The 25,582-nt window shown below is 48.7% G+C and overlaps 1 protein-coding gene across 9 annotated transcripts in view; it reads right to left on the reverse strand.

The window, feature by feature from the left end:
* Window positions 1-25,457, reverse strand: part of IL21R (interleukin 21 receptor) — a 28,656-nt gene extending 3,199 nt beyond the window's left edge. The window contains exons 1-11 of one of the 9 annotated variants that reach the window (XM_075515304.1): window positions 19,627-25,457; window positions 19,056-19,146; window positions 14,856-14,955; window positions 10,438-10,516; window positions 9,762-9,836; window positions 6,432-6,537; window positions 5,598-5,794; window positions 4,097-4,248; window positions 3,505-3,682; window positions 2,227-2,323; window positions 1,303-1,384 (exon numbers count right to left, since the gene is read on the reverse strand). In XM_075515304.1, coding sequence (XP_075371419.1) covers window positions 1,303-1,384; window positions 2,227-2,323; window positions 3,505-3,682; window positions 4,097-4,248; window positions 5,598-5,794; window positions 6,432-6,537; window positions 9,762-9,816 — 867 coding nt within the window. In that variant the 5' untranslated portion in view covers window positions 9,817-9,836; window positions 10,438-10,516; window positions 14,856-14,955; window positions 19,056-19,146; window positions 19,627-25,457. Of the gene's footprint in view, window positions 1-1,302; window positions 1,385-2,226; window positions 2,324-3,504; window positions 3,683-4,096; window positions 4,249-5,597; window positions 5,795-6,431; window positions 6,538-9,761; window positions 9,837-10,437; window positions 10,517-14,855; window positions 14,956-15,561; window positions 15,673-17,838; window positions 17,941-19,055; window positions 19,170-19,626 lie in introns of all 9 variants that reach the window. The other 8 variants (XM_075515303.1, XM_075515297.1, XM_075515299.1 and 5 more) reach the window with 8 other exon arrangements.
* Window positions 25,458-25,582: the final 125 nt, after the last annotated feature.

The raw sequence follows: 25,582 nt of genomic DNA on the forward strand, positions 1-25,582 counted from the left end.
TGAACTGCCTAACTAGAAACTAGCAAGAATGCCATTCCCACAGAACAGAGAACCCCATGGCTTCACGCTGAGAGGAGCATGGCTCTTGGCATGCAGGGTGCTTTCACTTCCACTGTGAGGGCTAGCCCGCGACTCTCAGGAATTCCCACACTGAGTCCACCTGGTCCTGGTTCCTTTCCCTGAGAGCAACCAGTGCCACCTGCCTCACAAGAGGATGCAAGTACCCCTCTGGTGCAGAGATGGGAAGCCATAATAGGGCTGAAAGAGGAAGGCAGGAAGGAAGCAAGACAGTCACTGCAGGCTTCAGTTTGAATGGCACCCATCCAAGACTACTTGCTTAACCTAATTGCAAACATCAGCCATACAGCAGTGGGAAAGTACATGAAGATCATTAGGGCCCAGCTGGTGTCCCTCTCCCAGAGGGTCTAAGAAAAAGCGGAAACAAAAAGCAGACACTGAAGTGTCTCTGATCAGTGCTGCTGTAACAACAGGAACTTGTTCAGAAGGAGGCAGTGATGTCTGCACTCACATGCCAGCACTTATACGGTTTGATAACGGCATTACGAGTTGCTCTTCAGCTTAATAAAACCATTATTTATGGATGCTCAATGCTCTTTTACTTTTGTATCCTGAGAACTCCAGCAAACTCTGCAGTCTCTGCAAACCATTTTGTCACATGAGCAAGTTTGGCTGGTGTTAAATGAGAAGAGCATTTAGGAGGGCTAGGCAAAGTTACTCAAAGACACTTCCTTCATAAGGAGGCAGCTGCACTGTACTATCGTACAGGAGTTATTTGCCCCCAAAGCTCTAGCCATCTTTCCAGGATGATATGCATAGCTATTGTCTGTACGAGTGACTCTTCAGAGAGAACTACAAAGCTTAACGTTGGGCTCGTGCCACTGCAGAGGCTGGAGTGGGAGATCTGGCTCTACAATGAAGTCTGCTCCATGGCCTTGATGGCAGCATGGGACTGGAGCTTTGGAAAAATCCCAGTTACTGTCCTGGTATCCCTTTGTCCACTCCCTTCAGGTTCCCAGGCTTCACAGATCACATATGAGCTCAGCCCATGCACTGAGACAGCACCTACAGGAAATAAGCAGCACAGACGTGACATAAAGGCCTTCGTGGCACAGAATAGACACTGGAGAGCTCTGGTCCTTATATTTGGAGCCGTTTGGCATTCCCTTGAGATAGATTCCCCCTCCCACTGCCCTAATGAGAATCCCTTTCCCAGGATAGCATGACGGGCCTTTTAGTTTAACTTTGTCATGTGCTCCGCTCACTTGCGTAGCCCATTTATACCTTGAAATCTCCATTATGCACCAGGTAAAGAGGTTTGAAAAAGGGAGCAGGGTCTGGGATGCAAGCCATCTTCTTCCACAAGCTGGAAGAGAAAAGAGAAAGGCTTTGGGGTTAAGCACACATTACAGATACAGAGCAAGGCATCTCCAGATCCAATTCAAGCAGCTGAAATCACCTGCCCAGCCTCACAAGTTAGCAAGTGGCTGAGAATCCAAGGATGTCTTGTGCTGTCAGAGCCATCTAATGGCCTTTCTTGTGAGCCTCACAGGAGATGGGGCCTCAGCCCTCAGGACTTACGCACACAATATTCACGCTAAGGAAAGAGGTTCCAATTTTTTCCTTCCTGGAAAAGCACCAAGTGCTGGAAATGCATTTTCCCCTCAGGCTGGGCTGGCTCGTGGTCTGCACCTGCAGGCCAGGACTCTGCGCTGTGCACTTTTTCTGTGGCTGTGGGCTGTGCCAGCCCTGTTGCTGCACCAGCCCAGCGCCCTCCTCTGCGGCCGCGTGCACCCCATCCCTCTGAAAGGGGACGTGACCCTCAAAAAAGGAAAGAGGCCCCCAGCCAGCGTTGAGGGGCCTGTGTCTGCTTTGGAACGGGGCAGGCCTGCCCTGGCTACTGCTCCCACCAGGCAGCTGCAGAGCACAGGCAGGACCAGGAGAACAGCTCAGGAGGCTGAGTGGCCCCTGCGCAGTCCCCATGTGCCATTGTCTTGTCCCAGCCAGCTGAATGGCCGCAGAGTCCCAGAGAAAAGCAAGGCACTCTTGGCAGTACACCCGCTGGAGACCATACTTTGCTGGCCCTCACGGGCCCACAGCTGTGTCTGTGCATGGATACACAAGATGCAAGGAAGGCTGCATGTGAACACCCCATCTTTAGCAAGACAGAATAGGAGCATTTACTCCAGCTTCCTGAAGCATTCTTACCTCCGCTGTTTGGCCAGAAAGGTTGTGATTGAGGCAGCGATTGCCACGACAACACCAAACAGCAGCAGCCATCCCATGCCTCCTGTCTGTGTCACTGCTGGAGAAAGAGACAGGGTCATTCAGGCTCACCTTGCATTTCTACCCTGGTCAATAAGCATGGGATGGTGAGGAGACATCCTCAATTTCTACCCCAGACTTCCTCTTAGGGACACTGAGGCTGTCACCTTGGGGCCCAGCACCCCAGACATGAGGTCTGAAGGAGGATGCTCAGAGCAGACTGCATCAATGAAAGGAGCAGTGTATCAGCTGCTCTATGGCCTGGCCGCACCACAGACTGACAGCCAACACGCTTGGGGCAGGACAGCTCCCTGCTACAAAGACCCCTGGTGTTTCTGACTCCCGGTTTAGGGACACCTCTACAGATGATCCATGAAGTGAAAAGAGAGTGCAGCTGGCCAGAGACATGTGAAGAAAAGGTGTTGACTAGATGAGTGCTTGTTGGCTGCTCTCCGCCTGTGATGGAAAGGAGCCTTTGAGACCCAGAACTCGGATAACCCTTAGCAAATGGAGCCTGACCTTGCTGCCACAGGACCATGTAATACTTCAGTTCGAGCTGCAGATCAGTGAGAGCAGGGAAGCTCAGCACACGCTGCTGACATTGACCCCAGACATCCTGCCCTGCTCTATTTGAACAGAGACTCCCTATTTTCATAGCCTCTGTTCCACCATGACAAGCCCTGGTGTACTTCTGTGCATAAGGTACTGTGCAGTCCCTGTGGAGTGGGAGCGTTGGCTACAGAACGAAAACACCCATGCCCAGCAAGACCAAACATCAGAGTCCAGACACAGAACTTAGCCCTGAGAGCAGGCTCCCCTCTCCCCTCAGCTGAAGGCAATACTAAGCCCCAGTAGTGGAGGCACCTCTACTAGATCTCCCCCATTTCTGAAAGCTGCAAGCAGGACCCTGGAGATTTGCAACTGGAAAGGAAGCTAGAGGCTGCACTCCTGCTGTGGCACCCAAACCTACAGCTAACCCCACCAAACCCTCCTCCCATGGGCCATGCTGTAAGGTGGGCTTTGCAGCACAGCGAGAAGGTCAATACAGACAGCACATATCAGCCCAGGCCTGGGGTTCACATACTCAGTAGCAAGCCAAACATGCCTGTCTTTACTGGACTATTTAGAATTTGTTGTAATTAAATAGATTTGATTAGAGTTCTGGAAGCATCCTCTGACATTGCACCAACTGGAAGGACAAGGAGAGCTGGTAGCATGTACCGGCAGGGCTGGTTTTCAACAACAGCAGAGGACTCCATTCACTCCAAAATCCATGGTAGCCAGTATCTTCTCGAGGTCTGGCTCTCACTTGGAACTCATACTCAGTGTTCGCCTGGAGTTCCCACGGCAGGATCACCAGTGTCCGTTTATCTTCATGGACAGCTTTAGTCTTCTGAGTCTGTGAATGATTAAACACCAAAACACTCAGGGCTGGAGTGACTGCTCCCACCTTACCCTCACTGCTGCACAGTGAGGAGCCCTGCAAAGTAATCTCCTCTGCTTTCATGTTGTTTCTGCAAGGCCGTGCTCTGGCTGGTCAGTACCTGCATGGGGCCTGGGGGGATCCTTCCATGCAGGACAGCATGAGAAGCAAATGAACTATCAGCCCTCCCCATAGGATCTAGTACTTCTCAAACAGCTTCTGCTTCTTGATTCTTTTTTCAGTTTTGCCTGTTGTCAGTCCAGGCAAGCAAAGAGACAACTTTTCTAAACTATGAAAACCTTTCTTCCACACCAGCACTCCTGTCCTGGTTGTGCTGGCCTCCTTTTTGCTGGTACATCCTACTTGATGGTAAACTGACATCTCACTTACCTCCCAGGTGTCCATCCTTCTCTTATAACGCAGCTGATATTCCAGCTCCTCATTCAAAAAGTAGAAAGGAGAGTTCTGGTAGATGGTTTCCCAAGAAATATTGTAACCCTCTGAGAACACAGCGGTCAGATTGAACGGAGGCTGTGGTTTGACTGGAAGAGAGGATGGTGTTACCCTTCATAACATTACTGCAGACAAGAGGTGGCCCAGCATGGTACCAGCAATGCAGAGTTAGTAGGGAGCAAAACTGCCCTGGCAGGGGTGGGCTCTCCTAGACAGGACAACATCCACAACATTCCTGCCTCTCAGGTGGAGCAGTCCTGAGCCATGCGCAGAACCTCACAGCTCAGCAGCATAGTGAAGTCAGGCCCACATTTCTCTGAATACGCCTTCTGCCTGTCTTGGAACCTCCTCATCACCTAAGGAGCAGGAGAAGGTAGCACATGGGGCTAATACCTCCTGGGAGATGTAAAGAGCACCTTGTTCTTCTCATGACATAGGAGGACTCCGTGTAGTCATGGTCACTTGCACAGTTGGGGAAATACCCCTCACTGTAACAGAGACATCAGAGACAGGAAAAGCTGAGGCTAGCGGACACTGCATAAACCCAGTGAAACTCCCTGTGTCATAAGTGCCTAAAAGGCAAGCTTTTGTATCCCCTGCGGGGTGTTTTCAGATATCGAAAAGCAGTAATGCATAAACTCCAGCAGCAGTCTGCAGGGTCCGTCACTGAGCTATGATGCCTCTGTACAGGGACATCTAGGAGACATGCAAAGCACCGCTACCCACTCTATAGTCTGTCAGTGGGGGCAAGGGGCTTTCCTGAAATGTTATGGCATTTGTCAAAAAGATGACGCTTCTCATGTAAAGTTTAATTTCAGAAGAATCTGAGTAGAAAAATCCTTTTCATATGCCTGCATGGTACCTGTCTGCCTGGCTAACCACCCCTTTTCTTCACAGTTTGCTGCACAACCCGGAAGACACCAGTCTTCCTGTCGTGCAGAAGAGACGGTTAGGAATTGCTCCAGAAAGGGCAAGCGCCACCTCCATTGTGTCTGGGACACCTTGTGCCACCCACAATAATGTTATGTTGGTTCAGGTGTCCACTGCAAGAGCCTCCTGGGACTCCTGTGAGGACATTTGTGGCATTTGCAATTAAAGCAATTCCTCCTGCCCTTTAGATTCTAGCCGAGAACCAACACTTGCATAGTCTGGGTATGAGACTGGTCTAAAGTGGAAATTCATCACCTACAGCTTCATGGGGAAAAGGAATTTCCCCATGGAACGGCTGGGGCCAAGCCAGCTCTAAGCTCAGCCTCAAGCATAAATGTTTCTGTAGCTTACAATAGCAACAATAGGAGCACAGTGATCTGTGTAGATGAGTGCACACCAAACATAGCCCCCCACCGCTGGCTGCCACACTCACTCCTTGCCCAGACTATCCTAGCGGATAGACATAAGGTCGGATAGTATTTATCAAATCCACCATTTTTGTACTTACTGTTCTCTGCCATATAAAAGCCTTTGGAAATCACACGCTGCCTATCAGCTACCTCTGTAACATCCACCTGGACTTTGAAATCTGCCAGGAGTTCAGTCATGTCCACAGTGCACACGTACTGTGTGTGACTGGTGTTTCTGGACAATTGCAGGAGACTGCAGGCAGCCACAGTATTTTCTGGATCTTCCTCGGGAACCCTAAAAACACCAAAACAAACAAACAAGTCCACATCTGCCACATGCTGTAGTTGGACTAATCTGTTGCTGAACCACCAGGCAGAGAAATTAATAAGAAAAAGAGAGGCAACGTGTTCAAATAAAAATTTATCTTTGACAGATTTTTTTTTTCCTTCTATTTGCTCAGCTTAGCATCTTTGAGAGAAGTAGGAAAGTGATGCTGAAGTGTTTGTGGAAAGGAAAGGTGCTCCCCAGGGCTGCACAGCCCAGCACTACACCCACTTCCTTGCTGGGGCAGAACAGCAGCCGTACGGGGCTTGGACAAGCTGCGTGAGCCCTGCCAGCACACGAGTGAAAGTCCATTGTTAACAGCAGCAAAGGGCAAGGTATTCCCAGGGCAGGAGAGAAGCAATGCCAAGGAAGCCAGAGTCAGTGTAGCAGTCAGTGGCAAGCAGTGCAGTCAGCGGACACAGGAACCAGGGATCCTTTGCTAGGGGAGAAGCCAGCTGATAACTGGAGTGTGAAGTACCAAGTAAAAACCAGCACGGCAGCAAGAACAAGAATTCTACCTGACAAAGAGGACAGAAGGACACCCCTGTGCTACGGCCATGTTAGAAGCTCCTGCTGACTGCACTTTGCTCATCCTACTAGGACGTACCATGTTGCAGTGAGGTTATATGAACCGGCACCCAAGTCACTTCTCAGGATACAGGACAGGGTCTGTACATAGTCCACAAAACAAGTGAGGTTTTCGCAACACGTAGCTGTAGGTTTGGAAAGAGAAGACACAATATCAATTTTCATGATGAAGCAAGTGGAACTTTATATCAACATACACATCCTCAGGTCTCCCACTAAATCTGAAGGGAACAGACCACTCTGTGCCAGCCCCCCTGAAAGTCTTCAGTCTTGGAGCATAAGATGTGTTCCACCTCTACAGGGAGGCAAGTCACTGACAGCAAGAGAAGCGTCAAACAAAAATCTATTAAAAATGCTATGGCAGCAAACAGCATGCCAAAAGACCAGGAAATGCCCAAATTGTGACTGAATTTTCAAACTTATCTCTGTCCCCTCTTATACAGTCACTACAGCAGAGTCACATATTATTTCTGCAAGAGTCCTAGCTTATGTAGCACATAAGAGAGGCATGATTACCCAATCAGAAACCATAGCATATTCAAACATTTTAATGATACCACTTCCTAAATTGAGTACTGTTCTTTGCTAGTCTAGTTTTCATTTTATGACATCTACACAGCACTTTGCACATTTAAAAAGAGTGGTATTTTAGTAATCCTTTCTTTACCATTCTCTCTGCTTACTATTTGCTACAGCTTGATATCTGCAGCATCAATACTTTTCATGTCCAGCTCCAGAGGCTCGGAATATGCTTTTCATGGAATTTTGGCAAAAAAAGATTGCAAATTTGTAGTTACTATAATTTCCATAAATCATTCTGATACTGAACCAATAGGCACAATTTATTAATCACTTAAACTGAAACAGACTTCTAAAGAGAACTTGAGAGGCAATTGTAGAATTTATGCTGGCCATTAAGAAAATTAGCTAATTTGAAAGTGGTCACAAAGCAGCATTTACGCTCTTCTAATTGTTCTGGAGGAGCTCTGCTCATGTATCAGTATCTGATCCGTGCTGTACAAAAGCACTGTTGTTCTATGCATAACACACTTACGTTATCTCCCTGGATTTCAAGGCAGGGAAGATGGCAGTACAGTGAGAAATGTCTGCATTGGTGAGTCCTCTCCTGACAGCACCTGGGGCTGACAAGAGCCACCGCTACTACATGAGGAATAACTGAGTGAGGAAAGGCTTGCAGGAGATGCAGCATGCCATGCTGGTGCAAACCATGCCTACTGCAGTGACTATTCATCTCTTACATGTACAGTACTACCCCGTTTTCATGGGAATAAAATTGTCATCGTCTAGGGGAAGACCTCAAGGTTGTTACATCCGTGCTTAAATCAAGCATGGGTCCTCCCCTACCATCAGGGACTGCCCCCAGCCTGATGGGAACATGTTACTTCACAGCCATCAGGCACCCAAATCCTCTGATGCTAACCAGGTTGCAAGTTCACCTCCCTTTGTCATTCTGCTGCTTGCCTGGTTAGAGAAGCTGCACTCCCTGCTTCCTACCTTCCCTTTGTTGAACGTGCTTTGTGTTCAGAAGAGCTGTTTGCATAAGATGAAAGCAGGCCTACGTGATATGCTCAACAACCACAATGCCTGATTTTACAGTTAAAGAGAATGCTGTATGCAGAGAACAATCAACATGGAATGCAGGCAATGTGTGCACTGATGGACCAGAAAGGTGTGTTCCACCCTCCAGATCAAATGACGGTCCTCACAAACAAGTTGTCTCTGCATTTACAGTCACAATGCACAGCAGGCATGTCCAGCGGAGGGTGCAGCCTAATCCTGGGCCAGAGTAAGTTCAAAGGAAAACAAAGTCCTACTTTTCCCACTGACTTCACTCATCACAGAAGTTTCTTCCTAGTCCCGCTGCATCAGAGCACACGCTGCTCTCCCTGCGCAAGCTCTGGGCAGCACTCAGTTGTGTACAAGACCCCCCCGAAAAAGTCAGGATAGCGACAGAAGAAATTTGGGGATGCTTGTGACAGCCTGGCCCCAAGGGTGTACATATGCTTTATTAAACTGTAAGTGATTCAAATTATGTGGTTGTCACTTTGTTTCATTTTGACTTTTTCATTTCATACTGACTTCAGAATTTTGTTCTAAAATTTTCATTAAGTTTTAACTTTTCATTTTGAGCCCTCAGTAGGCTCTTCTGAGGGCCCGGGTACAAGCACTGTTTGCTCCAGAGTCCTGAACAACATACTTTTTTTCCCTTAGCCTAACTTTACTCTCCTACAAAAACAGGCTTATAAACCCCTTGCTTTCCTTTAGATAGGGTGGCAAGTATTAATAAGTAATTAGCTTTCTTCTATGCTATTATGTTAATCGGTCAAATGGACTACTATTCCTAGGTAGCTGGTAAGCTGCGAGCATATCTCTGAGCAAAAATCTCTTAACAAAATTAAGAAGAGGACAGCTTTTTACTGGGAAGGGAATAATTAAGTGTCCTAAACCCAGTTAGATCTAGGATGAGTTGTCCATCCTTGGCAGCTTCAGAAACAAAAAATCAAATACTTTTAACAGTAAGATCTAGTTTGGTCCAAACTGAAATTAATACAGGGTAATTCCCTGCCTTGTGTTACACAAAAGTCAGACCAGACATTGCAATGGTCCTGTATGGCAGGAAGATAGAACTCTGAATTCATCTTTTCTGCTAATTTAGGTTTGGAGCAGGTCCAATGCTCTGCCTAGAAGCAGCATGTAAAATGCTAAACTTGCACCTGTTCCCTGCAGACACTGTTGTCGCTGCCTTTTTCTGTCCAGCTGACCTGTTCAGAAAGTCAGCTCTGAGTCAGCTGAAGCTTGCACGGTGGTTAGGAACGGGCAAGAAAGGGGCAGTGACTGTCTGCACAGTGCAGTCCTGAGCAAAGGGGCTCAGACCAGGGGAGGTTCACTCCACTGTCCCCAGCTGGCCTGCCAACAGCAGCCGTAAGCCCTGGGGATATCCTGGTCTTGGCCACCAGAACCTTTCCTATGGCAAAGGTGGGGTTTTTTTGGGGGGAGGGGGAGAATCCTACCCTAATGTCAAAAGGAGACATTTCAATGCAGGGCAGGCACTACCGCTGCACGCTCCCCACTGGTGCTGCTCCCTGGAGTGGCATGCAGTCTGGCTGAGCTCTGCCCAGCTGTGTACCTTCTTGTGTCTGTCCTCCACCGCCCCTGGAGCCTCTTCCATAACTCATTATCCCATGGAACCCTCTCCCCTGGTACCCTATCTTGTGGTTCCTGTCCCATGGCAACCTTGTGCCACGCACATCTCAGCAGAGCCTGCGTCAACGGCCACCAAGATAAATCCTGTGGGTGTACAGCCCGGAAGAGATATCTGGGAACTTACTGTACTTGAATAAAAGGAAGAAGGAAATACTCTGGAGCCACAGTTTGTTCCTCATATTGGTTCTGACTGGATATCCTGGGAAAAAAAATAAACAAACAAACAAACCCAAACAACCAATTAAAAGTTCAGCTCAGCCATCTACTCATGTGTTGAAGGTTGAGGGGGAATTAATCTTGCTTTCATTTAAATGTCTAAAAGTAAAGTGCCTAATTTAGGCAAGTCATCTCAGCTCTCCTGTATGTATCTACTCCATGGGCTGAAGGGGGGACAACCGACAGCCCTGCCAAGTGGCCATAAACCAGGTCAGTGAAATCTCTGCTCCTTGCCAGCAGAATGTGCACAGAGAAAGCAGCAAAGTGACTGCAGCCTCACTCTATCCATGCAACAGGAAGGCACTTGGGTTAAGTGCTAACGCATTTTTTCTTCATCGGTTTCCTGCAACTAGAAATGGCTTTCAACTAGGAGAAGTGATATTGCTGTGGCTTAAACATCTGTACAGTGAATGAGTCAAATAGCGTCTGAATGTCACTGTGGGTCTGTATGAGCAAGGCTTGTGAGAACTCATTGATTTGGCCTACCCATGGAATATCTAGTTAAGGGACTCCAGGAAGGCAGACCAGACAAAAAAATAACAGCCTCCCATGTAGCACAGAAGAGAATGATGTGCAGCACTCACTTCAAGGGAAGGCGGTCGCGATGCAGTTTGGCGAAGAGACCCTACAGGAAAGTCTTCAGGGAAGAGGACAGCAGGATGTCTACAACAATATGAGGAAACAGCATCCCATACAAATGACTGCTCAGCCCACAGCCCCTGCTCCAAGACGAGGCCCTCAAGCCACATAACACGTTAAGGCTGTGTTTTCACAGTATTTAACATTTACAGAAACACACAGATGTGCACAGAAAGACTTAAAATTAGTTCCCTGCAGAGTACGGATTTCAGCACTGTTTTCTCAAGCTATTCTGAAATGGGCTAGGCTGCCTGGGGACAAGACTTTGGAGAAGCAACCTGTATTATTTTGGGGACATACTTCTGTTGGCAGCAAGTTGCAAGGATGCCATGCCACAGAGCAGCAACATTGTCAGTGACCGGACACACAGGAGTGTCTCTGCAGAGCCCCAGGGCTCTGCCAAACCCCTTGCACTAGATTGCACAGAGGCACCTGTGACAGTGATATGGGTGAAGACTGGGCAGCAAGCTGCAGCCACCAAAAGATACCCAGAGCTCCTGGCAGGGCCTGGTGCAGGTAATAGAATAGTAGAATCATTTGGGTTGGAAGGGACTTTTAAAGGTCACCTAGTCCAACCCCCGTGCAATGAGAAGGGACATCTTCAACTAGATCAGGTTGCTCAGAGCCCCATCCAGCCTCCAGGGATGGGGCATCTACCACCTCTCTGGGCAACCTGTTCCAGTGTTTCACCACCCTCAATGTAAAAAATTTCACCACCCTCAATGTAAAAAATGTCTTCCTTATATCTAGTCTGAATCTACCCTCTTTTAGCTTAAAACCATTACCCCTTGTCCTATCACAACAGGCCCTACTAAAAAGTCTGTCCCCATCTTTCTTATAAGCCCCCTTTAAGTACTGACGGCCACAATAAGGTCTCCCCAGAGCCTTCTCTCCTCCAGGCTGAACAACCCCAACTCTCTCAGCCTGTCCTCACAGCAGAGGTGTTCCAGCCCCCTGATCACTTTTGTGGCCTCCTCTGGACCCGCTCCAACAGGACCACGTCTTTCCTGTGTTGAGGGCCCCAGAGCTGGATGCAGTGCCCCAGGGGAGTCTCACCAGAGCGGAGTAGAGGGGCAGAATCCCCTCCCTTGACTGCTGGCCGTGCTTCTTTTGATGCAGCCCAGGATACGGTTGGCTTTCTGGGCCGCGAGCGCACATTGTCAGCTCATGTCCAGCTTTTCATCCACCAGTACCCTCAAGTCCTTCTCCACAGGGCTGCTCTCTATCCCTTCATCCCCCGGCCTGTATGGATACCGGAGGTTGCCCTGACCCGGGCACAGGACCCAGGTGCTGGGGTGCCTGTGCCTCCCCCACCACCAGCAGCAAACACCCAGACAGTCACTCAGCAGAGAGAATGCCAGTGAGGCCTCCCTCACTTGGGGAACATTTGTGGTGTTTAAAAATTTCCCAGGTTTACTCAAATAATGAAAGCAAAATAAATTTAGCAGCCACCGAAAAGCCCCTGCGGCCCCACGTGAGCCTCGCTCTCCAGGCACCGCAGGGTCCAGATGACATCAGCAAGGCTCACTCAGGAGGTGCCACAAACAGCTCATGGCTGCAGCACCCCAGCCCTGCGGTGGGAGCTGCCACGCTGCTGCTGCCCCTCCTTTCCTGCCAAACATATCCTGCAGATGAAGCACATGCTCCAGCTCAGCAAGGAGCACCAGGCACCCTGCTAGTCTCCCTCGCCTGCTGCAAGTGGCAGGACAGAAACTCTTTCCCCATGCTCCAGCCCTTCTTTCTGCATCATACATTTCCTTGAGGAAACACCTTTTCTTCACCCCTCTAGTCCCAGTTGTCCAAGTTTTCTCTGTATAATAACTATTGTCATTACCACTACTTCTCGTGGTGCAGCCCCCGATTACTAAGACACAGCCCGCTGCCTAACTCCACGTTGCGCTCCCACTCACCCTTCCACTGCTCTTCTCCAAATTCTGATTCCTTTGAGGAAGGCACCCTGTTATCCTGCCACCTGAAACCTCCTCACCCAACTTCATGCTAAGACTGGCTGCACCGTGAAGACAGATGCCCTCAAGATGGGCAGCCTCCTGATGCTGATGCAGCATCTGCTTGTGACTTCCTAGCACTGGGGGCCCTGTTCCTTGCAGCACATTTAGTAGAAGAGCTGTGCTGATTGAACTGGCCACTGGGGCCTAGAGGTCACTAGCCCTAGAGACAGGATACATGCAATGGTCCGCTGCCTTTTTAAATCATCCTTCTCCCTGTGAAATACCTAGAACCTATTGCTGCTGGGCTCAGAATATTCAGGGGTCCCCCAGCTTAGGATGCCAACAACCTGCCCAAACGGGCCTGTTCCCACCCCGAGAGAGCGCACAGGCTCCAGGGCTGCTGCTGCTCTTCCTCAGGCTTTCATGCCCTCTCACTGAGTGTAACCCAGCACAGGCTCTGGGCCGCGGGACGGACGGGTACCATCTTGTACTACGCCCTGCTGCAGAAGCCCATCTCAGCGTCACTTTGTGACTGTCACGCTCCACAGTCTTGGCCACCCTGTAAGGCCAAGAAAGGCAACTCGCTGTCTCTTCAGCAGAAGAAGGAAGGGCTGGGCCCTCAGAGAGCTCTGCAGACCCACTGCTTGTTTCAGAATCCAACTGGCAGTGCCCCCAATGTTTCATGTTCATGTTCATTTCATGTTCATTTCATGTTCATTTCTGTAGCTCCCTCCTTTTACCCCCATTCCTGCCTAAATGGACAGAGCAATGCGAGGGAAGTCTTTGCTACTTTTAGCTACTGGACTGTGGTTTCTTTCGAGTGCCTTCCCTATTTTCCTTCCTCTGCTCAGAGGGTAGTACCATCAGTCCAATGGGACAGGAAGGACTGAACAGGAAAAAGTCAAAGTGACAAGCCCAAGTAGCTCATCGGGAAGATATCCTGGGGAGATATCAGAGGCTGCCATTACACACTGGGGAGAGGTTAGCATACAAGGTTGTAATCTAGAAGGAAGCTTCCTGAATAAGAGCACAGTAGCAAAAATAAGACAGAAAAGCAGTAGGATCTGCTAACACAGATGAAGCAAGGAGACAGTACTTCCTCGCTTGGGACTCCACTGTCCCATCTTACCCTTGACTCACTCCACTTGCCAGTGCCCACAGATTAGTCCAACATTTATCTCCTTCACTTCTTACACAGTCCTCCTACCTCAGTGTGGTGGGGAAGGACTGCTAACCTCTGAGAGCACCATAAAGTGTCAGCGCTATGTGTGTCTGACCTCCTGGCTGTGCTCCAGGTTGTGATGACAAGACATGGATGTGTGTGCAGAAGAGCTGGGAAAGATGCAGCTCTGCAGCAGCGTCTCTGTGGTCTTTGATGGCTGGAAGACCTCGTGGCTTCACAGAGATGTATAGCAGCCCCTGTTCTGAAGCTTCCTCCGGTTAGGCCCTCTGCAAGCTTCAATCCCAGTCTATGATTAAGACCCCCACCTTTCCTACCTCCCTCCATTTGTTACACCCTTCCCATTTGCTTCCATCTGTCAGCACCCTGCTCATGTGAGTGTTCACCTGGAGGGAAGAATGGCAGCAGGCAATGACCAGAGACAGGAACTTATTCTCTGTCTGATATTAGGAAAGTCCTTTCTACCACCTCATTTCAATTTCTCTGTCTGTGAAATGGAGACTCTGAGACAGCTTCATGCATCTGTGAAACCCAGTTACTTAGCTCATAAAATGTCAAGCACTGTACAGCTGCTAAGCACCATTGCTGCAAACTCTGTAGTATCCTAGGGATCAGCGTGTGAGAGCACAGTAATAAAGTTGTTTAGCCATTCATATAGTGCACACGTAAATGATGCTACAAGGTTTTAATATACCAGAGAATAGGAAATAGGACCAATACAGACACAGACATTTACGAAGATTATTTTTGTTAAGGATCTGGAAATGTGGTGCTATAAGCTGCCAAAGATGGATGCAGTCTAAGCTCACAATTTGAAGTGTCTCCAGGAAATGTATGCACTTACAAAACTTCCACAAAAAAAAAAAAGCCTAATTAAGAACTCAGTTTAAGTAAAATAATTACAAAAATATTCTGGTATTTCCAAGCATGAGAAAATAAATGTCATAGCTATACCCAAGCAAAAAAGAGTAGAAGCCTCTCAGTCCATCAGTTGCATGCAAAACCAAGCTTTCTTCTTGAAAAAAATTCATCATCAATGTACACTGCCCGCTAATCACAAAGCTAAAGCAACAGGGAGACAGAAGGATTCTCTAGCTGTCCAATAGAGGCCAACAGCAAGGACAGCAGGGGCACAAGGGCCACTTCAGCTACAGGGAAGATTTGCAGTGAAGTCACAGATATCAAGCAGTAACAAACTGGCGGCAGGGAAAATTGGTGGAAACATGGACATTACCTTGCCCCGTCCTTTCAGCTGTCCATTTCAGCCTTCCAACACTTCCATGGCTGGCCTGGCTAAATCATTACTGCGACTGCAGACACTGCATGTGCAAGAGCTGGAAAGCAGGTGGATCTATCAGCACTGAGTAAGAGTAAAGCCTACTTGTACACGACCAAGAGCTGTAGTGTATTGGAATACACAGTGATAAATGGTGGTTGACGTCACCACTGTATCAGTATTACTGTGCTGATAGAAGGATGTGGTGAGCAGAGGAGGCAATGAATTCAGGTCCAAACACCCACACAACATTTATTACTGTATTGCTCTGCTCTCTTGCTCTTATGTGAGAAAAAGGTGGGAGAGCAGATAAAAACTCATAAGCCTCAGATCTAAAAGGTCATAGTGGGGCTGGTGGAGTTAAAGCCTTGCAGTGGGGAGGCATCAGCATCACGGCATTAAATGGTTAAGCCTAACTGTATATTACAGTGTGTACCACATCGGAGACAGCCAAGTACCACTGCGCTCTGCTTCCACCTGTCCCCAAAATGGCCCGGGGACCAGGGCAACAGCACCAATCCTCAGGCCACAGGCAGGGAGGCGAGCTGGCTCCCACACAGGTGGAGAGGCTCACTGCTACCCCGAGCTCATGCCTGCAGCTTGTGTCCGGGCTGGGGCTCTGCAGATTGCAGGGCTGACACTGAGGGAGGGTAGGTCAACTCACCTCCACGTACCTTAAAAGGGGCTGCAAGGAGCCCAGTGCATGGTCCTTGCATCCTTGGGCAAGAGGGAAAGGAGCAGCACTATGGAGGGGACTCGGCACACACAGCGTAGTCTGGTGGTAGGAGGGTAAAGAACAAGGAGCTGGAATAACCCAAGGAGACTGCAGCAGTGAAGCGGGCACAAAGCAGCTGGGTGCAGGGACAGCGGGCTCTGTGTTCAGCCCCGAGACCTGCTGAGCTGAAAAGCCCGCTGCCCCTACTGCAACCAGCACCCAGCAAGAGGAGGTGCAAAGACTTGGCACAGCACAGCACAACCCAGCCAGGCAGCCTGGGGCAGCAGACGCAAAGCCGGTAGGGGCCAGCTCTTACCCAGACCTCAGGGCTCCTCAGATAGCTATAAGAGAAATCACAGATATGGGAGAGTCATGGCTGGTCAGTCTAAGTACAATACATTTTTGTAGTAGTTAAAGAACAAAATAGATCCCATCCCTCATGTAGGCAAGGACACAGCAATCGCAGGCCATAGAGGGCATAAGATTGTCAGAAGATGCTCAAGGCAGAAAGTCCCAGCTCCATATTCAGCAGTAGCAGCTGTTTCTCTCTCATGTACTGGTAAGACACTTGAAAAATAATCAGGAGCTTACTGCTTCTAGCATACATAACATCTGTTTGAAAGGGAGAAATCCAGACTTAAAAGGCTGCTGATCCCAGTCTGGAGCAATGAACACACAGCCATGGGGAAACTGCTAACAGTGCAAAAGAGAGCAGCTCTAATTTCTATGCTGATAGAAATACAGGCAGGGACAAGGTGAGGTGCCACTATGTCAGGGGATGTTCCCAGGAGAATGTAAGACTGTTAACAACATGCCAGGGTTTTTATAAAAGGAAGTAGGGTATTCTGGGCCACAAAGCAGGCCAGCAGGTCTAAACCAAAACTATTAGAAATGCTAACATGGGATTCAGTTAATATACAACGAAAGGATAATAATACAGAATAATTGCAGCCCAAGCAGTTGTACAGAAAATATTAGTGCAACAAGCGATTTTTCATTTTTAATGAGTTAAGTTTGAGAAAAACAGGCATTTAGGTGCAATATGTTTAAATGTATAAAGCAGTTGGTCTTAGAGTACCACCAGTATTCTTGTTTTAAAAATTAGCTCTGTAATATCAAATGCATATTATTGCATGTTTTAAAAGGAGCATGGCTTATGCCTGCCAGACTATCACTCTTTGGACTGATCACACATGCTGCCCCTTCCCTCCTTCCTCTGAACAAATAATGGTGCTAGCACACCTTGGAGAGTCCTGTGTAACCATGGAACAAAAGCCACACCACCGTCCTGGTCTGCTATCCTCACAAGAGAAAGCTATTACTAACTGCCTGGGAAGTGCCTAGCTTAGCTGCTCAGCCTCATTGACCCTGTGCTATCCCACACTGCACCCAACAGTGACAATGTCTACAACCCATAGGCAGCATCAGCCAAGACAAGTCTTTTCTAGAAGCTTGGGCCCGACACCACGCCTATAAGTGATCCACAAGGCGTGTAAAAGGAAGAGCTGGTCCTCTTGCAGAGATTCTGCTCCAAACACGATAAGGAATAGCTGTTGCGCTAAGTAACGGGATCTTCTCCATGCATGTTATAACAGTGCACAACCAGCACATGGGCCAGCCCAGTTACCAGCAACTACCTGGCAAGCATGGTCAAGAGCCACCTGCCCTGGCCTGAATGGTCCAAAACACCCATTTTTCCCGGGGGGAGTCAGGGGCATGGAGGTGTTTACTTATAGAGACAAGGAAAGAGAGGTGGGACTGAAGGTAGGTATGAGCCCTAGGAGAGGGCGGCAGTGGCAGTTGTAACTTCTTTTTCTAAGGTAGTTAATTTTAATTTAAGGAAGTTTATCCTTCACCAACTGCCAGAATTCAGATGTGTATGTACAGTTTCCCTTCTGTGATGCTCGTTGCTGGTGAAGCATAAAGCCAAGAGAAGCATTAAGGGCCTGCCAGAAGGCTGGAATAGCTCATCATGCATGGATGTGTTGAAACGTAATGATTGATTCTCTTCTGTCATCTAGCACTGTGCCTATACATGTGTGCGTATGTGCAAGCACATGCATGTGCACACGTGAAACTCTGCGAGTGCTGCAGCGTGAAGAGAAGCAAGTAGTCTTGCCCCTGCACAGCAAATGCTTAACATATGCCTAGCTTTTCAGTCCTGGGAAGCCCAGCACAGTGTGACCCACCAGATCTCTCCCAGTGACTGAGAGGGACTGTACCCACCATATCCAGCCTGGGAAGAGCCACGATGTAGGACACACATGCAGGATCTCTAGGGGCCCCGATACCTGTTGCCACCTGGAGGACAGTACAGAGATACACCTCCTGCATGGAACAAAGCAGGTCAGTGGGCTCAGCGTGCAGGGACCATCTCCAAGCGCACACAGCTCTACAGCTACTCTGTGCTGTGGGGGCACCGACTCCTCTACAGCTGAGGTTCCATGGCACTTCAGGGCAGCTGAATCCAGCCCCCAAGGTAAAACATTTGGAGACCTGAAGCAGTTCAGTTGCCATGGATTGATGTTGATTTGAGATAAAGAGGCAACTACTTTCATCCACCTGTAATCTCAGCCCAGCCTGCAGTGGCAATATTCACCAAGAAGCAAGTGTGAAGGGCACACCAGGGAAGGCTTGGTAGATTCTGCTAAAGTTATTGATGGCCCAAAAGCATTTTGCCATGACTGGAAGAAGGGCAACATCTGTATGTATTTATCACCAAGAATAGATACACACAGAGGAAATAACAATGAGAGCTGACAATTCCTTTCTCTAGAAAAGGGAATTAGTGACACTTGCAGTTATCAAGTTCATGATGTGGGGAAAAAACCCCACACAAACAGTACTGCCTCTGTATTTTCTTCCTGTCACAATGGAATTAAAACAATATCCTCAGCATCAAACATACAGACCTGGTATAACTCTAGGGTCAAAGGCACCTTTACTGGCTGGTGACATTTAGGAGGAAGATAATCATACATTACAATAAGTAATGAGTAAAAAAAAATGGCAGGAGAACAGCTGAGACATGAGTAACAGTGTTCTACTGGAAGGGAAAGCAATAGAAGAAACCACCTCAAAGCTCAGGAAATGGGGTAAAATATGAATGAGCCAGGCAGAAAGCGGAGGTGTTAGTCAGCAAAGCAGCAGGTTGAAAAACAACAAAGCCCCCCAGCTGGCAGCCTGTGAGCTGGCACAGGATGCTGCGAAGAGGAGGAAGGAGCGCGTTGCTTTCGGTCTGGGGAATGCTGAGTGCCGCCTACAGAGACCCCAGCACCCTGCCCTCCTGCCTCCCTTTTGCCATTGCCAGTGGCCTCTTTGTAGCCACCAACATTGGGCTCAGCCTCTTGTTTTCCCCAATATATATCAAGTCTGAAGCCATTCTGCATGAAGGCTGTAGTAGGAGGACATCACTTTGGCTCCTGCCAGGGAAAAGGGCTTACCTTCACAGAGCTGTGACTATGTACGTCTTGCTCACACAGAGGGGATCGCACAGAGGCTTGTATCTTCTCTTAGGAAATCACCAGACACATGCTGGTAAACAGAAACAGGAATGACTGTGCCTGTGAACTCACCCTGCCCAGCTGGAACAGAAACCTACAGCTCTGCTCAGGCTCAAACCCTCGTCTGCACCCTGCAGAAGGTGCCCAGAACACCTCCCCAGACGCCCTGCTACACTGTATACACTCAGCCCACAGGAAAGCCTGCTCTCCCCAATACAGCCTCCACACCAGCCTCCTCTGAGAGCCTAGACCCCTCTGGACCACCTACAGGCAGTACTCCCCCTCCACATACTTGTCAGAGCCCTGCCCCGCAGCTGGGTTCCTGCAGCTTCACAAACTAAGCATCAGCCTTTTCTTCTCTGTTCAGCCGATGTGTCCCATCCTCTCCACCCTCCCCTATCACAGCCATTCTCAGACTGGTCCCTGGTCACACCTTCTGTGTTTGTGCTTCCAAAGAGCAGCAACTCTGCACGAGGTCAGCAAGTCCATCGCACGTTCCCCCGATGCTCACCTGAGTCAGCAGTGCTGGGAGAACTCACTGCTCCTTTCACGCAGGTTGGCAGAAGCTGGCCCATTTAGAGCCAACGCCCATCAGCTTGTCCCCTGATCTCTGCTCGCAGGGATGCACCAAGTCCAGAACTCTGCTGCTGGCATACAGCTATTTATGGCAAGAGCCTCACCTGAGCCTCTCTCTTTGTTTTACTGCAGCTGCCAAAAATCAGCATGTCCTACCCATGCCGCCTGGCCACAAGCTTTTACAGCAGGCCTTCCACACCTGGGGCTGGGGACAGCAATTGAGCTTCCCTTGGACAGCTTCTGGCATCTAATAGGCTGAAAACCACACTAGCTATTTTCAACCTCTGACTGTGGAAGCACTTTCAAAGCAAAAGCTCAGGGCTCACATTGCATGCTGCCTCCACGTGGCAAGCAGCGAGCTGCAGATGATCGCATGGCAGACCACAGACTCCAGCAGCATTGCTGGCTCCATCCCAAACCCACACAACACACAGTCCTAACAGAGTTAGTGGCTTCTCATGTCACTGGCAGGGATGTGCTGCGTCTTCCGGAGAAAAGGCGGGATGGGGTGCAGGATGGACAAACAGGCAGAGTTATGAGAAGCACCTTGCAATATGTTGGGGCATATTAGCAACATTGGAGATAAACAGGATTTTCACTGAAACAGATTGCTCCAAAGTAACCAATGTTTCCAAAAATTCAAAATGCATTTCTTCATAGAGAAGCCAAAAGGCTTCGTGAGACTTTCTTTGGGCAGTCCAAGTTTCGTGAAGCTGTGGCTTCGCTATGATGCTGGTAGGAGTTCATTGTAAAGTGGCAGAAGGCAGGAGCTTGTTTTGTTTGAGGCTAGAAAGGCCAAAACATGGGGTTATTGGCTCCACTAGAGCACAAGGACTAATGCGATGAAATTGTGTCACATCAGTGTATCTGCATCCAAATCAGCAGTGGTAAACATTTACAGTGCTCAGCAAAAAGAGGAGGAGTCTGAAGGTTGTTCCTACAAAATGTAGGGGCCGGGGGATTCCATGCCCCACAGTGGCTTTGGTCGTGGTGTGAGGCTCTTGCTTGAACAAGGAAGCTGCTTGGATCCCCTGGCTGCTGTTCTGTGACCAGCTCTGCATAGCCTAGTTTCCACACTCCTTACCCTGCCACTGTGCACGTGCAGAAGCTGGAAAGTGATGTGCTAGGAGCAGCAAGAAGCTAAAACAATGGCAGACAACATGCAAAATAGAGACAATAAGGACAGCAGTTGAATGTGTTCGTCCTTCACACTGGGGAGCACAGCTGGAGGTTTTTAAGACGAGCCATAAGAATAGCAAAGGTGGTCTGACCAGAAGCAGGAAGAATCGCCGATGCTTCCGGACGACAGTGTCTGTTGCAGGGGCCCAGCACAGCTCAGAATGAGGCCATGGAATAGGTAGCACATGCTGAACGATAGGTCCCAATTCCTGCCCTTGCGGAGGAAACACGGCACTTGATGGCTCTGTTGTCTCCCTCCTGTTGTGGAGGAGCATACTATGTGCTTCTGGAGCCCCTCAGCTAGGCAGTGGGGGAGCAGACCACCTAGCAATGAACCGCCCTGCATAACCTTCAAGCCCAGAGCCTGTCCGACACATGCACCGGTTAGTGAACGTAGCACAGCATGAGCCTGCCAGAGCCAGCTCCTCGAGACCTCTGCTGGCTGCTCACCCAGGGCCGAGAGCGCTAACTTCAGGGCCAACCACAGCCAGTGCAGACCTGGTTCTCACAGCAACTCTCTAGAGCATCAAGACAAGAACCGGGGACTGGTTACAACCCTGAGCCAGGTGTGGAAATTCTACCCCCAGAAGGCGGTCCAGTGCTTTCTCACCCTGTTACAATTCTTGTTGCTGTGTGGGTGGCTCACTGCAAGTGAAACCAGCAGTGGCTGAGCTGAGGAGAAGCAGCCAACCTCAAACTCTTCAGCTTATGCCAAATTCCCCCATGTTTAAGAGCTGGGGAAACAGCAGCAAGTAGGAAAGTCCCAGTGATACATTAGTCACCGACTCAGTAACCTTCAAGCAGAGGACAAACACCACACTGCTGTCAATGCCCTGCTCTTATCCAAGGGAGCACAGACAGGACCATGGAAGCACCTGATCCATCACTGAACTAGGAGAGGAGCTCCTTAGGACGCCTGCCACACTCCCTGGACTGGGGCAGGTCTAGCACAGTCTTCCCTCTATCAAAGACAGGCTGCGGGCCACAGGCTGCTACGATACCAACTCTTGCCATTACAATTGCCTCTCTGCATTCAGAATACAGAATTGTAGGTCTCCTGCACAGATGGTTAGTTTTATAGACAGTATTCTGGCTAAGAGCAAAAAAAGAAGAAAACAGCTGCTCCTCCCTGCTATGCAGCTAAATGTGCCACAGCAGTCAGGTCCCCACTCTGTTCATCTAGGCTCCAGCCAGTTTTTCTTCTCTTCCATCTTGCAGTCTTGCCGGAGGAGCAGAAAGCGGCTGTGTGGAAACTTCCATGTTGTATAAAGCCACAGAAGGGACAGGATGGAAGCAGAACAGCACAAGGGACAAACAGAGAAAAGCACCTTTGGCCAGAGTACAGCAGAGATGTAAAGTTCCTCTCAACGTTGCTTTCTCAGCTTGTCAAAGGAATGAGAATAGTCAGGACTTAGCAGTGCTGCTGATAGCTGTTATTAGGCACTCTGGGAAAACACACCAAGGCACGGCAATTTAGTAAGCTTTAACTTTGGTTAAGTGTTAGTGAGGTACCTAGGAAATGCCTTCTTCCTCACTCGGCTCTTTTTTTCCTTTGCTTCAGAGCAATCTGCTTTGAGAGACAATAGTCCCGCAGCTGAAAACCAGACCGGTTCATCGGTCTCATTGCTCTGATTGTCAGCAAGTTCATACTGAGTCGTTGCTTGGTTTTCAACCTCGTCACCGCAGTTTAGTCAGAGGGGCCTTGAGGGCTGTGCGCTGTGGCTGCAACATCTGATGAAAAGCTGATGGCATGACATGGCTGCCTCAGTCATAGCAGCGTGGTGAAAAAAATTAGTATTCTGGGTAGCGTGTAATCATGACGCATCACCATGTGGGAGCTGCCAACAGACTCCCAGGCAGACCTCGCACTCTGCCTGGGCAGCCCCCATACTCAGCAATCTGCAGAGGGGGGCAAATGGTCTGTGTGTGTGCCTGTGCATCGCACGGGCACAGTTCCCCTGAGAATTAGTCAAAACCACCTATTCTTTGTGAAAGCAACTGTATGCAAAATTACACACTTTGGAAGCACCTCTGTCAGAGCTAGAATACAAACTGCACAAACCATGCTCCCAAAGGAGTTTTCTACAGAAAAAAGACACAGCTAGGAGAAAGCAAACTGTCCTCTCAGTCTCTATTCACTAAGGAGTTTTGTCACATAATTCCATAGTCAGAGGTAAACATTAGGGAGCAGGGTTTTGGAAGTCACAACCCCCGCCTTTGGTTCTCTTACCCTTTGTTCCTTTGGCCACGTCACTGCTAGAATGCAACACATAAAAGAACTTTTTTTCTTAGATAAATTTTGTAGCTCATGACGGATAAGCACTTGGACATCCTTGCACCCTGCCTGAACAATGCAGGTTCCCAAAGCAAGATGCAGAGACAAGTTATTGAAAAAGCTGACCCCTTCCTCACCTTCAATTAACTTGTCCCTACCCGCAAGAACTTGACCCCACATCCTCAAGCTCCTGCTCCATACTAGTCTCATGCTCGTCTTGTGGTTACTGTTAGTTTTCCACAGGCAATGACAAACCTTGTGACTGAGAGGAATTTGCAAACAGCTGTTCCTTACAGGTGCGTATTTCCAAGGAGCTAACGCTGTTCAGAAAGAGGAGGAAGAAAAAAAAATGCCGCAAAAAATTCCTTTGCGGCATTCTCTGCAAAGGAGAAGCCATGTATCAGAACTAGCTTCTCCTGAACTGGGAATACACCTGCTTTTCTCAGAAACCCACGTCACTCATGGTGAGTCAGGTTGCTAATATTTGGTAGGCAGCCAGATGAGAAAGATGCGGAGGTGCAGTGATCGCGAGCGAGTAATAAATGGCATTGTAACTAGGCTAAAACTTGGCACAAGCCTCCACTTGCACTGCAGTCTTACAAAACAAACTGAAAAACACACTTACTGCGATCAGTAATTCTCTGTCCTGGTAGGAGGCCTCCACTAGCTAAAAAGGACATGCTTGGAGGGTCCCAGCCTCCAGGGATGAAGTTCCTCTCTCGGGAGGGTAAGCTGCCTTTGCAAGCACAGGCTGGTGCCTGGGAGGTGCGGCTCAGGCCAGTACACCTTGCTGGCAGTCCTGGGAGCCAGCCCCAAGTCAGAACCCCCCCACACTCCAGGCAGATCATCACCTTAGGCCAGAACCCTGCCATGTGAAACCTACCTGCATTTTCTAGCCCGGCAATAGCTCCGGATGGCAAAAGCAGAGGCAGCGGAGGACGGAACATGAACTTAGCTCCCACCGCAGTCATGCACCGTGCCTATCGCAGGAGAGGGGGTGAGCTGGCCAGCCGCCCAGCCAGCCCCGGTGTTTATCGCCAGTTCTGGGTTATGCAAAGGCATAGGAATAGGGCTCCCCCTTCTTCAAGAGTTACAGTGTGATTTCACCAAAGAAATACTGAAGGGAGAGAAGGGGAAGAACACCCACGCACAGAAAGCCATCCAACGGAAATGAACAGACAGGAGGGCATAGCTATGTAGAAGAAAAAAAGCCAGGGAAAGGAAGAATGAAGCTGGGGCTCAGCAGAGAAGTGCTGCAGCAAACAGCTTTCCAGTCCTAGCCTGAGCAGACCTCTCCTGGCTGCTCCAGCCAAGCGCAAGCCTTCCAGGAGGATTTCACAAAGACCACAAGAGAGAGCGCAGGAGCAGAAGGGGAAGAAAGCACCACTGCTGTCCCTGCACCTCCCTTAACAGCCCTGTGCTACGACACTCAACAGTGAGTAACCCATTCCAGGTAGCTGCAATAATGAGCTGTGGGTTTTTGCTTAAACTTCACTTTGCTTGGATTTAGGGAAGTGGATCGGCTTACTCATGAGGCTGACCATGGTCTCTATGCATCTTCCTGTTCCACCATTTCAGTGCGGGTTTGGTTGATGGGTCCTGGAAAGCCTCTTCGTCTGTCTGCCTCACAGCCCTCCCACTTCACAGAATTTGTGCTGATGTTAACTACAGCAGTGACTGCCCTCATGCAAAGAAAGATTATTTCTGATAGGATTAAACCTCACCTGAGTGAAAATGAAATTCAACCTGATATTTTCAGTAAAAACAAATGAATAACATGTTCATCAGCACCTTAGCTACGAGCAGTAAGATCTTTCACTAACCACCAACTTAGTGAAAGTGAGCTACAAACCAGTGCCTATACAAATATTAACTATCACATCTAAATGCAGACACTTCACTGCGTAGATATCTCTACTACTTGGCTAACCTGAACTTTGAAGAGAGATTTGCAGTACAAAAATCTTACTTACGAAACACGTTAAACCAGTTTCTGTGCTTAGCATTACAGTTTCCTTCCTTATGAATGGCAATGCAAATAGGGTTTTCTAAATAATGAGAATACACATATATATTTTAATACACATAAAATTACGTAACCGTTCTTAACTGTTTTGTGCCACTGCCAGCATACTAGGGTGGAATTTACCATACCAAAATATATGATAATGCCCTAGAAAAGTTCAGACTTGGGAGTAAAACTTTTGGAACAATTATCCAACAAGAAGTATATGCTGCCGTAAAGCTGCAGGCATAACTCCCATTCTGACTGGACAAGAACAAGAAGCTGAAAAAATGCTCCATCAGTTTAGGGAGTCTGACCATAAACTGGATAAACTTTCTGGGAAAACACTGCTTAGAAATGTCCAATCACATTTACAGCTGTAGAAGTATGAAATAACTCTGCTTGCTTCTGGAGAATAAGAAACTAATCATC

The sequence above is a fragment of the Mycteria americana genome, chromosome 12 (assembly GCF_035582795.1).
Source record: "Mycteria americana isolate JAX WOST 10 ecotype Jacksonville Zoo and Gardens chromosome 12, USCA_MyAme_1.0, whole genome shotgun sequence".
NCBI lineage: Eukaryota > Metazoa > Chordata > Aves > Ciconiiformes > Ciconiidae > Mycteria > Mycteria americana.